This window comes from Panthera leo, chromosome B2 (assembly GCF_018350215.1).
Source record: "Panthera leo isolate Ple1 chromosome B2, P.leo_Ple1_pat1.1, whole genome shotgun sequence".
Classification (NCBI taxonomy): Eukaryota; Metazoa; Chordata; class Mammalia; order Carnivora; family Felidae; genus Panthera; species Panthera leo.
The window spans coordinates 44,727,277-44,740,913 of record NC_056683.1 but is presented as its reverse complement, the minus strand read 5'-3'; the positions used below and the strand labels follow the sequence as shown (position 1 = coordinate 44,740,913).

The window sequence follows — 13,637 nt, the reverse complement described above, 5'->3', positions numbered from 1 at the left end:
GTTCTGTTGAAGCCGGGTGCACGGCATGAAACCAGGTGCTGTGTTGTGGGTTACAGATGGCCTTTGTTTCCATCATCACTGTCCTTCATACCTCGTCCGGGGGGGCTTTAATGTGGGTTCTTAATGATGGCACTCATTTCAGTTATTTATCTCTAAAAGGAAAGAGCTTTAATACCTTCTCTGATTATAAAGGTCAGTTCAGGTTTTTATGAAAAGAGGTGGAACTCTTTTTTTTTTTTTTTTTTTTTTTCATATTGGAGCTGACATTGGGCTTAACAAAATGAGCCTCAAATTAATGTTGTCACCCAGATGATATCTGATTCAGGATTTTAGGATGCACTAGAAAAATGCCATTGCTTCCACAATAGCTCAGTCAATGACCTCCTTCATGCCTCTGTTCTTGAGTTCCCTGGTGGCCAATCTGGGCAAGGTCAGCAGTGAGTACTGATAGGATGCCCTGCATGTTGCAGGGGCAGAAACATTTTTCTTTCACATCTGCCTTTCTGTGGATGGTGCCCTTCTGTGTGGCGGTGCCCCTTCTGGTATGTGCCAGTGAGGTTCCAAAAAGCACAGGAAGCCAGGATGCTGGTGCTCGCCTTCATTGTCAAGTAGACCTATAATCCCTAGGTCTCTGCAAAACCCCTGCCACCTTTCAGGTCCTTTGTCCCGACGACCTGTCTGTGCAGAGGTGGAGGGGACAGAGGAAGCGAAACCGATGTGCACTCAAGCTCTCGGCTTGACGGTTTTACTACCCGATCCCATAAATCTCCTTACCTACCCTATGAGATCAGAGGTGGCATTGTCATTTTACTGATGTGGACCCTGGAATCTTAGGGGTGGTCATTTGCCCAAGGTCACACAACTAACAAGTCATGGCATTTGAAACCGTATCTTGTGATGACTAAGTTCATGATCTTTCCGCTACCTGCTCCTCAAAATTCAAAAGCCGTGTCCTGGGGCCAGGGCCACCTTCTCACACACAGCCCCTAGCAACTATCTGGCAGTTAAGGGCTTGTTTGACTCCTATGCTGATTTCTTTAGAAGCTTCATTCTCTGAGCTCTGGGACCTGACATCACAGGAAGAGCAAAGTTAAGCTTCACACCCTTGTCAGCACTTCCGTGGGTGGAGGGATGTGTTATTTTTCAACCTAAGGAATGAGATGTGGCATCCCTTTCAGCTAAATGAGTCCCATCTATTCAGCTCCTCTGTCTCCAGGATAGATAGAAACTTGGGACTTGGATAGGACAGGTGACCAGGACCAGGGTTGGTCTCTCTTTCAGTTACCCCCATTTCACATTAATGATTGGGGCGAGAACTCTCATTGTCTTGTGTGTGTGTCGGCAGGGTGTTTCTTTTAACAAGATGTTTTTCTAAATCTTTATGCCATTTGATAATCTAGCTATGTTCCCTTTATTTTTTTTTTTTAAATGTTTATTTTTGAGAAAGAGAGGGAGAGAGAGAGAGAAAAAGTCGGGGAGGGGCGGGGGGTTACAGAGGATCCGAAGCAGGCTCAATCATGACAGCAGAGAGCCCGATGCAGGGCTCAAACTCATGAACTGTGAGATCATGACTGGAGCTGAAGTCGGACGCTTAACCGATTGAGCCACCCAGGCGCCCCAAGCTATGGTCCCTTTTAAGTGCATCTGCTTCAGGGGGTGGCAAAGTACAGTGTGTGGGCCATACATAGGCCACCCCCAGTTTTTGTAAATAAAGGTTCTTATAGGCACACTCGTGTATCATCTATGGCTGTTTTCACGTTACAACAGAGTCGAGGAAGAGACCTCAGCCAGAGATCATGGCGGTACTCAAAACCTAATATATTTACTGTTGTCCTTTACGGAAAACCTGTGCTGACCTCCCTTTTCTTCCCCCTAAGGGCACCATAATTTTTAAAGAAAAGAAATAAATTTACTAGCCCCACAGAAAACTTTCCCAGCATCTGCTTGGTCAGTAATAACAGGCCGGGAAGAAGCATACACACTGTATCCAACCCCAAGTGCATTCATAATTTCAGCATATAATAAAGCTCCTGTCCTACACCACGTTCTCTATTAACAGTAGAGGTACTACTAACTGGCTAGCTGATCTCGAACCAATAATAAAGTAACAAGATAAAAAGAGGACCCATTTCCCCGGCATCCAGTTTGACAAAGAGAACCTTGTGACTACCTCTGAAGTCCCTTCTGGTTTCGTTACCCGGTAACCTCCGCCTCGCTCCTCCAGCCCCCACGTAACTATCTCAATGTGGTTTAGTTATCCTACTGCTTTTCTCTATAGTTGTATGGCTTAGTTTTGCCTAAAACTCCTTTCTAAGTAAAGAGCACTTCCAGAGCCCATCACACTTTCCATTTCATTGGCATTACTTCACTTTCTTGGCGATATCATTCTTTCTGCATTAAAATTCTGTAGGGGTCATCAGTCCAGCAAACACAGTAAGCCGCAGTGGCCGCTCAGCAAATATTCTTGAAATACTCCACAGGTTTTTCTTTCCCCTTTGTGGGGATGGGGACCAGGGGCCGTAGGCTCTTGGGCCAGTTCAGACTGGCCCGTCTCCTGCTGGGTTGTGATCCCCTGTGGTGTGGAAAGGCTGCTGTTTTAGATCTATCCCCTGTGCAATGGGAGGGGTGGTGGTGGGGAAGAACATTGCTGACCCAGAGCAGCTCATGTGCATTGACTCTCTTTTTTTCTCACGGTAAAAAAAAAAAAAATGAGGGGCGCCTGCGTGGCTCAGTCCGCTAGGCGTCCGACTTGGCTCAGGTCATGATCTCGCCGCTTGTGAGTTTGAGCCCTGTGTTGGGCTCTGTGCTGACATCTTGGAGCCTGGAGCCTGCTTCTGATTCTGTGTCTCCCTCTCTCTCTCTCCCCTTATTCACGCTCTCTCTCTCTCTCTCTCAAAAATAAACAAACATTAAAAAAATAATAAATAAAGAAATAAAATGAGACCTGATCGGTGGGCCTTAAATTTAGCTTCCAGTCAGTTAGTTGAAGGAAAGTTTCATTGTATCCATTCTTTGTGTTTTTCTTTTTTTCCTCCTTTTTCTTTGTTTTGTGACTGAAACAAAGTATAAATACTGGGTCTGGGGAGAGGGAACTGTTGTTAGGTTTGAGCCTTTTAAACTCTGTAATTACTCTATAAAGGCTGTGTATTTGCATCAGAAATGCATTTAGTCTTAAGTTTTAGTGTTTAGCATATGGAGCATTTATAATGACGGGGTGCTTCCAAAAATAAATCAACTCTATAGAAAATGTTAATCAGCCCATCCCCAGGGACTCTAGTGAGTATCTCCATTGTACAAATGAGGAAATGGACATGACAGTTAGTGGTTTGCCCAAAGCCACACTGTCACGGGCATTATGAAGATTTAGGCAAAAGTCCCATGTACAAGAAAATGCAGTCATGTTTTCGTGTAAGACACTGTGGGCCTTAGTCAAATTAACCTAAATTAAGATTCAGGGATGAACAAGCCTCTTGGTATTTGGAAGAACCTACCGCATCAATCACAAAGAGCTGGCTGTCTCCTTAAAGTTACCTGCAGGGTTTTAAATAGGACATAGACTTTTTTTTTTTTTTTTTTTAGGTGTCTGTTGCTTGAAATCAAAAGCTCTGTATCTGGCTAAACATTGCCATGAAAATTGAAAAGCAACTAGTTCAAGTGTATTTCACACTGCCCAGGGAAAATCGTGTGGAAAGTACAGTAATGCCTCGATTTGTGGCATTCTACTCTTAGAATTGACAAGAAAGCAGCCTTCTACCAGGAACTTATTTCTAAAAGCCAGTTGCAGGGGGTTGGTTCAGGATATGTATGCAATCTTGCAGATAAATCTGCCTCTATAGGTTTGCATGGCAGAGTAAGGATTGACATCGAGGAAACACAAAGCTCTCCATTTTCAAAGAAACTTCTGGAATTAGTGTTGCTCTTTTCTTAGGCAAACATTGAGAGCTAGTTTTATAATTATTTTCCCCAAGAACTGACTGAATCAAAAAAAAAAAAAAAAAAAAGACTTTTTCCCCTTGGTTAACCTCTAATTAATTAAAAAATTCAGTTCTCGATCCCAGGAATCTTCCCTCTCTTCTCTTCTTTTCTTCTTTTCTTTTTTTTCCCCTAAGCTTCACGTGGGAGCTTGACTCCTTTTTTTTTTTTTTTTTTTTTTTTTGAGTAGTTAGTGTTTTAAAGACATAACAGTTAACTATAATACCTCCGGTATCTGGGCATGGGAGCATGGCCTCATTCAAAGACATGGTACTGGCTGAGAGGGCTCACCCCCTGTTGTGGTAAACCTGCCTGCCAGGTCCCCAACTGTGAGGTTCTCTGTAATGCCGTGGATCAATTTGGGCAAAGCCAACGTGTAAATGCCGAGAGAAGGTGCTGTGTACAGGAAGACACCAAAGCGTGTTGCTAAGGGAGAGCCACACCTCACAGAGGGTCAATGTCAGGCACTCACCTCGAGCTTGCAGCTGCCGGGATTTGACTCAGCATTTCACCCTGCGTTCATCAGATCTGGGTCCCGTAGACCCACACTGACGGAGTTTACAAGTGACCGATCCGCCAGAGTGACCATATAATACGTGACCCAGTGAGTCAGGTTCAGTTCCGACCCAGCTGCCTTTGTGCTGTTGGGCAGATTGTCTAACTTTTCTAGGTGCTGTGGTCTTATCCGTGTGATTGGAATGTTAACGCTTTATAAAGATGTTCCAAGAGCTAGTGCCTGAGACATAAAACCGGGGAGATAATAGCTATTGTTATTATAGTCTCACTTTGGTTGTTGTCTCCATTTTAACTGTGCAAGTCAGCTTCGGAGACTGAATAATAGATGAAAAAATTGCTTGCTGAGCATAGGATTAGAGCACAAGGAGCCAGAGGTTCTTAAGGAGTGCCTCCATTGGGCTGGAATGGCTGGGCATACCGTCAGTTGACATAAAGGACATTATTTCCAGAATCTGAACACTCTACCCAGATGGTGCTGGATAAAGTCCACTGCGCTTTTAATCCATGGCTTACTTTTTTCTTAATTTCATGAATTTCTTAATTTCTTAATTTCACCACTTTTTTAGTCCGGGGGCCTCTGGTTACACTTTTTTTTTTTTAAGTTTTATTTATTTATTTTGAGAGAGAGAGAAAGGGTGTGCAGTGGAGGGGGAGAGAGAGAATCTCAAGCAGGCTTGGCACTCTCAATATGGAGCCTGATATGGGGCTTAAACCCGTAAACCCGTGCAAGATCGTGATGACCAGAGTCAGACGCGTAAGCAGCTGAGCCACTCAGGAGCTGTGGATGCACTTGTTTTTAGCAGTAACAAAGGAGTCCCTGGTTCTTTTGTTTGGATTTGGCTTTCAAAACATCGTTTTGGGGGCTATTTATTGTACTTCCAGGATTGTGCCTTCTTCTGGTTCCATACTCAGGAAGTGAAATTTATAGGAGGGTACCTGGCTAGTCCCTAGGAGGGGCTGTGTATGTTAAGTGCTTATAGAAGGCAGTCCACTCCCTTGGATGTTATTACAAGGGGAGAGCATGCTTCTTTTAGGTCATTAAAACAGTCGCCATATATAAAGACCTTCCCTCGTGTGCCTGTGTCTGTTTTTCATTTTATTTTCTCTCTGGTTTAGGGATTGACATCCTGAAGCTCGTAGCAGCCCAAGTGGGAAGCCAGTGGAAGGATATCTATCAGTTTCTGTGCAATGCCAGTGAGCGGGAGGTGGCCGCTTTCTCGAACGGGTACACGGCCGACCACGAGCGGGCCTACGCAGCTCTGCAGCACTGGACCATCCGGGGGCCTGAGGCCAGCCTCGCCCAGCTTATCAGTGCCCTGCGCCAGCACCGGCGCAACGATGTCGTGGAGAAGATTCGGGGACTGATGGAAGATACGGCCCAGGTAATGTCCCTGGGTTGTTGGTCTTTCCAACTAACTTTTGGGTCCCTGTGTTCAGATTTTACCAGGTGTATATAATAAGGAAAAATACGGATATTGGGTGTTTGGGTCACACGCACTCCCCTTCTGGGACCGTGTGGTTCTCGGTGGTTGTCCGTTATGATCATCTAGAGAACTCTAAAAAATTTCTGGTACTTGGATTCTACTGTAGACCAGTCGTATCAGAATCTGTAGGTGGAGCACCACAGATCAGTATTTAAAAAAAAAATTTTTTTTAATTTTTTTTTTTTTTTTTTTTTTTTGAGAGAGAGTGTGCGTGAGCGGGGGAGGGGCAGAGAGAGAGGGAGACAGAATCCGAAGCAAGCTCCGGGCTCTGAGCCATCAGCACCGAGCTGACGCAGGACTTAAACTCACAAGCCATGAGATCATGACCTGAGCTGAAGTTGGATGCTTAACCGACTGAGCTACCCAGGCACCCCAGAAATCAGTATTTTAAAAAGCTCTCCAAATGGTGTTAATTTGGAGGCGCAGAGTTGAGAATCATCGTGTTGGGGGTACGTTCTGCCTTCAGACTACGCAGCCAGATCTCGTTATCCCATGTATGGTCTCATTTTGCACAACACACCTGAACAAATCCAAGAAGGAGGACTTTTTTTTTTTTTTTCCCCTATTCTCCCCTTTCCCAACCCTCCCCCGGGATATTTTTTGTGATGTAGTTTAGGAGGACTCAATCTTACCTTCTGAGGTTGCACGTGGTGCTGACAGCAGTAGGTAACAGGATTGATCAATCCTTCTTCTTGGGCTTGTTCAGTCTGTACATCAGACGGGAACAGAGGGGACCCAGGAGTGTGACTTATTTATAGTCACTGGTCACTGAGTTCTGGCTTTGGAGCCAGGCAGCGCTGGATTTGAATCCTGGCTGTGACACTTATTATCTGGGTGACCAAGGGCAAGTTACTTCACCTTTCTCTACTTCTATTTTCTCATTTGTAAGCCAGCCTTATAGGGCTAATTGAGATTAGAAATAAAGTATATGGAAGTCCTGATATGTTGAAGATGTTCTACAAATGGTAGTTATGATCATAACATACCTGATTTTACTTAGCCTTTCCTTTAATCATAATATGCTTCCCTGAAAGGCCGTGAATTAAGTACAAATTTGAGTATTGACTTCTGTTTCTCACAAACTTTGATTGAAGTTTCTGAATGTATTCCCAAAGTAAAGAAAATGTTGCCACCGAGACCTGATAAAACCCACTTAAAATTTAAAAGGCCATTGTGTCGATGTTATTTTCCAGTGCTCCAAACTCATTACCTAAAGAGCTGGAGAGAGTTTTTCCCCCCATCAACTCTAACTCATTACTGTTCTGTACCAATTTGTGTATCAAGGGACTCAATTTTATATATCCAAGAGGTCCAAGTGCTTTTATTTTTTTGTACTAACAGTGTAGTCTTTCTTCACCATTGAAGTAAACAGTCAAGAGGTGGCTCTTTTATCGAAGCGAGTGGATAAAATTTATAGGTGCTAATTGGTACTGAAGGTGGTCTTTAAACTCCTCATATATTTTTAGCTTCTTTGAAATGTGGAATTTCAGGAAAAGTATCTATTTATTTATTGTTATTTATTTATTTATTTTGAGAGAGAGAGAGTGTGAGTGAGCAGAGGAGGGGTAGAGAGAGAGAGAGGGAGAGAGAGGGAATATCCGAAGCAGGCTCTGTGCTGTCACACAGAGGCAATACGGGACTCGAAGCCATGAACCAACCATGAGATCATGACTTGAGCTGAAATCAAGTCAGATGCTTAACTGACTGAGCCAGCCAGGTGCCCCCAGAAAAAAATATTATGAACAGATGCAGTGGTAAACATTCAAAGGCACACAGTAGTGTCTTGTGACTTCCTGAGAATGAGACCAAAAGTATGGCTCACAACTAAAGCTGGCTTCGAGTTAGCTGGATCTGCGGGAAAGGAAAGGAAGATGTTTAATCTCTAGTTGGATGAAATGACTGCCGTTCGAATAAGGGAGTTGAGAGGCAAACATGAACGGGCTTCCTTGGGATATTGACTCAGGGAAAGAGCTGGCAGGGCAAGCAGGAGACTTGAGGATTTAGATGTTGGAGAATAAGCCTCTAGGTTTTTCCATGATCCCTACAAGAAACGTAAATTGTGATCGATGCAATGTTAGCATTTGGTCGAGTGGAATCTTTGGTAAAGTAGAAAGATGATCATGATGAATTTTTAAGGGAAAAGAAGGTGTCTTATTAGAAAAAAAAATGCAAGCGTAGGAAAATATAAACATAGGGAAATGAGAAAGCATTAATGTTATGTCATTAAATCCAGGTGGTACAGTGAGAAGTGAATTTTCTTGTTTATTTTTTTCTGTAATGAAAACACATTACTTTTGTGATTTAAAGTTTATTTATTTAAATGGCAAATAGAATGTGACTTATTTAAGTTTTTAAAATTATATTTACTTATTTTGAGAGAGAGAGAGAGAGAGAGAGAGAGACAGTGCAAGTGGGGGAGAGGCAGAGAGAGAGGGAGACACAGAGTCTGAAGCAGGCTCCAGGCTCCGAGCTGTCAGTACAGAACCTGACGCAGGGCTTGAACTCACGAGTGTGAGATCATGACCTGAGCCGAAGTTGAACGCTCAACCTACTGAGCCACCCAGGCACCCCAAATGTGACTTATTTATATTCAAGTTATCCTCACATACTGATTTCATAAATCAAGTGATACCCACTCTTCACCCCCAATCATACAATTGAAAGATGTGTCGCTGGTATAGATTTGAAGAAAGTACGTTCTGGAATCAGTCTGTGTAGAGTCCAAATTCTGGATCCTCAATTTACCCACTGTGTGATCTGGGACAAATTACTAAACCTCTCTGGTCTCAAGTTCCCCATTAAAATATTTTTTAAATGACTGAGCTGAAAGGGCACAAGTGAAAGGGTAGGTAGGGCTTTGTTTGACTGCTGAATTGAGAGAGGGAGGGCCATCCTGTTTCAGTTTAGGGAGAGTAGACAGTGTGACCATATTTGTGTGACAATCTTCCTTGTAAATGTTTACAAGGACTGACTTGAGGTTTGTGATGTTGGGTTAGATTTGCCAAAAAAATCGCCGAGACTTATTTCGCTTTTTGATTTCTGCAAGTCTGTTTCATTTCTCTGTGCATACTCAGCAATCACTTAGAAAACTCAGTCCTAATCTTCAGGGTAATTCTCTTTTGGGGGTGGTGGTGATGGTGGTAGGGTGTTGACTATAAAAAATGACCTTTGGATGTTTCTCTGATGATTCCGTTGAGGTCCATAAATGTTTCTTGAGCACCTACTTTATTCCAGGCACTGTCACAGGTGTTGGGAGAGGTAGGCCCCAAAGTTTCTGTGGAGGCAACTGTGTTTGTGTATCAAGGAGAGTGATTTGTAACAAAAATCACTGAGTCAGTGAATCCGAAAACAAAACAAAATACTGAGTCCCGAAGTGCCAGACTCTTGTACCCTTGAGTGCTTTTCTTCTATCTCCTCTATATCCAACAAGATTCTAATATCTATTTTGTTATTTATTTTTTAAGGAACAGTGGCATCACACATCCTAGCTTTCCCTGTAGTTCTGGGGTAGCCTATGTGTGATGATGGAGTCTGAGAAGCCAATATGAAGCTTCTTGTTCCGTGTTTTCATAATGGCCATCATTGTCTAGCAACCCTGTGGACCCAGCTCTGACTCTCATTTTAAGAGCCAATGAGCATGGATTTCTGGCTGCCAGCCTTTATTAATCACACAGTATATAATTGTCTGCGGCTTATCTCTGAGATTAGTTGAGTCAAACAAGACACAGAGTGCAGGGGGCATAACTGAGACTTATTCTTCCCACTTTATGATGGATTTGTATTCTTGGTGTATTGTGGTAACTGCTGGGGACTTGAGACTTTGCCCTAGGAGTTAATGGAAGCTTAATGTGTAAAAATGACTATGCGTGCGTATGTTGAAAAATGGTTAATAGTTTTTGCTATTCATGAACCCGAGAGCACCCACATTAGCTTCCACTCAAAGGATTAGCCTGGTGTACCTTTTAGTTACCTCTGGCAAGGACAGCTGGGCCATTATTAACCATGGTGGCCTATTAGCCATGTTTTAGTTAAACACATCCAGAGTCTGACCTAAAAAAAATTGTTTTTATGTACTAAAAAAATTACATAATAAAATTCACTTTTTGGCGTGTTCTTTTTTTTTTTTTTTTTTTTTTAAGACTTAAGTTTCTAAGAGCAGTTGTAGGTTTAAAAGAAAATCAAGAGGGAGGTACAGAGATTTCTCATATACCTTCTCCTCCGACATATACATAGCCTCTTCCATTGTCAATATCACTCACCAGAATGGCACATTTTTTACCAAGGAGGAACCTACATTGACATACAATGATCAGCCAAAGTCCATAGTTTACCTTAGGGTTCACTAAGTGTCTATTCTACAGGTTTGGACAAGTGTATAATGGTACATATCCATCATTATACCATCATGTGGAGTATTTAGACTGTCCCTAAAATCCTCTATGCTGTGCCCGTTTATCTCTCTCTCCTACCCCACCCACCCTGGCAACCACTATTTTTTTTTTTTTTTTTTTTACTGTCTCCATGGTTTTTCCTTTTCTAGAATGTTATATAGTTGGAATCATGCAGTATGTAGCCTTCTCAGATTGGCTTCTTTGACTTAGCAATATACAGTTAAGATTCCATCGTGTCTTTCCATGACTCGATAGCTCATTTGTTTTTAGCCCAGAATAATACTCCAGTGTTTAGTTGTACCAGTTTATTAATCCATTCAGCTACCTGACTCTTTCTTTATCTAAGGTGTGAGTTGTTTTTCAGTACTCTCTTCTTGGAGTTCAACATCTAAAGCCTTCTAGAATCGGATCTATTTTTCCCTTCCAGGGCATCAGCGTTTGGTAGAAGCAGCAGTGGGGCTGTAGTCGGAAGTTATTGGGACTTTGCCAAAGCTATTTAAAAACCCCAATACAGCATTCCAAATTGTATGTTATCTCTTTTTTCCCAACCTTTTGCTTTGATTTTCCCCCCCTGTGGCATTATTTAAAGAAAGTCTTATGTAAGTAGCATATATTTAAGGTTTCAAAAAATTTAGTCCGACAGCTTTTTGTCATTTAATTAGAGAATTCTAGTGTGGTTACATTTCTAATGTAATTACTCATGTATTTGGGTTTAAATCTAACCATCTGATTATTTGTTTTGTATTTGTCTTATCTCTTTTTCTCCCCCTCTTTCTTGCCTTCTTTGGGATTAATCAAGTATTTTTTATGATTCTACTTCTCTTCCTTTTTTAGCTTGCTAGTTACACATGTTTTACTGTACTTTTAATGGTTACCGTAGAGATCACAACTTAAATTATGAGAGATGTTTCATAAGTGTGTACTTCTTACTATTTCTAAACAGCACAACGGCCTTAGGAGACCTTAATTCTATTTATCCTTCTCTTGCATTATGTTTTTTATTGTCTTGAATTTTAACACCACACATTTCTTAGCCCCCAAAAGGCACAATTATTACGATTTTTCACGTCAGGATTCCCATGGATAACACCTGCATCTTGATCTTTTCTGTTGTTCCTTGTTCCTTTCTGCAGCGTCTGCTTCTACCTGAGATCATTTTTCTTTGGCCCCAAGAATACTTAGGGTAGGTTTCCGGCAATAAATTCTGTTTTTCTGTGTCTGGAAAATGCCAACTCAATAAATAAATTGCATTATTTGCCCTTTGGTTTTGAAGGATAGCTGGAAAAGAGAATTTAGTGGGACCGTTGTTTCTTTCCAGTGCTCTCATGTCTGTATGTAAGTTTCCTCTGCTAAAGAGCAAAGGAGATGATGTGATTTTATGTTCAAATCTCTATTACCTAACAGACTAGATGTGCAGTATTATACCGGACTTTTGGGGCAAATGCAAAGACCAGTCTTAGACAGAGTCAGTGCGGTCAAGGAAGCTTACGGTTCAATGGGAGAAACTTCTATATACTTAGGGAGTGTGAGGGAATAAATCCACAAGGGTGGGAGGAGGGGTTGCTGGATATACAGCTAATCAGCCGGTAAGGCTCCAGATCGGAGCCTCAGTGTGGAGATGTGTGCCAGGTGAAGTTCCTGCCCTGGCAGCACGTCGCGGGGAACCCTGGCCTCTCTGCCTCAGTTTGTTCCTGAGGAAATGGGAGCGCCATTAGTGCCTGTCCTATGAGGTGTTGTGAGAGCTAGGTGAGTGTGCCCCCACAGTAAGCACTTCGTGAATGTTTACTGTTCATGGCTGCCATTATTCCCCGGGCTCTAGAGGCAAGAGAGATGGAAAAAGTGTTCCTAAGTAGCTCCAACTCATACACATAATGGATCCTTTAAATCCATCCACTTAGTGTCGGGTGGGGAGGTACTTCCCATTCCAACACTGGTTAAAGTGGGCGGTTGAGCATCAGGTTGCCATCTGGGTTCAGTGCCCAAGAACTGGAAATTCCACTAATGGTAAATATTTATTCCTTGCTGCCTGAGCGAATGTTCCTAGGCTGGGGATGTTTTCTCTAGCGAAGAAACAAAGGTGATGGTATGTGTGAAGATAACGGTCTGCTTTCTCAGTGGCTGTCAGAAAAAGGGAAACAAAATTGAGCAACTGAATCTCTAGATTTACTCTCACCCCTCCTCACCCCTCCCCTCCCTTCAACTTCTCTCTCTGTCCTCCCCTCTCAGATTTTTCTTTTTTTTTTTTGTTTAACTTTTATTTGCTTTTAAGAGACAGAGCATGAGTGGGGGAGGGGTGCGTGCACTTGAGCGCGCACACACACACACACACACAGAATCCGAAGCAGGCTCCAGGCTCTGAGCTGTCAGCACAGAGCCCGACACGGGGTTCAGATTTTTCTGAAGGCCCCAGATTTTTCTATTTAAAATGGAAGATCGAGTGGTTATCAAAATTGAATGAGGTACTGTTTACTTAACTGCGGGATGTAAGAAAGTGACATAGTAAAGCAATGCTTACTGGCTAGGTTCGACAGTAATTGTGATTGGAATTTCAGTATTCCTTTATTGTCTCAGTTTGATAAAGGATAGAAAAAGGGATTTTATGCACCTTTTACAGAATGATAATATTAAGAAGACCTGCAACAATTGAAAATAATGTAAAGTGTTACTTCAGCTCTCTGCTTTGACCAGCGATCCTCAAATGTAAAGAACTGGTGCTAATCCAGCAGGGGAGTTGGGTACCTTACCCCTCCTGCCCGCCTTCCATTAGATAAGACCGATCAAAACTATGCTGTAATGTAACTAGTGGACTTGAAGCCAGTGCTGTTGTTGTGGACTGCTGGGTAATAGAATGACTCTTTGTTAGACATTCTCGATCCCTTCCAGAAACCATGCAGGAGACCTGCGTCCCAGAGGCAGAGTCTTCCCCCCCTCCGGCCCCCAACTATAGTCGACGCTGTTTGGACACTGGATGGCTTTGCTTTGTATAATCAACTGGGACAGTCTCTGCATTGGGGACAGCACTGGGCATTCTGATTTTGCCACTGTTTCTGTGGCGGAGGGAACTACAGTTGCTGGGGGTTTTTTTTGTTAACCAGCTGCAGGATGCAGCTGTCCTTACCTAAGGTCTGACTGAGACCAGCTCTTTTCAGACACTTAACATAGTGAGGGCGAATCAAGGCGAATACCAGCTGTATGTTCAACTGTTGGCTTTTTGGCCATTCAGATTTGTCTTCTTCTTTAATTTACCAGTTGGTCATCTCTGAGAAGATAGGGA

At 42.7% G+C, this 13,637-nt stretch overlaps 1 protein-coding gene across 1 annotated transcript in view; it reads left to right on the top strand.

Moving 5' to 3' along the window:
• TNFRSF21 (TNF receptor superfamily member 21) overlaps positions 1-13,637 on the top strand; it is a 68,157-nt gene that overhangs the window by 40,458 nt on the left and 14,062 nt on the right. Inside the window, exon 4 of the mRNA XM_042938996.1 lies at positions 5,605-5,870. Within this exon, the coding sequence (XP_042794930.1) occupies positions 5,605-5,870 (266 nt within the window). The remainder of the gene's footprint in view (positions 1-5,604; positions 5,871-13,637) is intronic.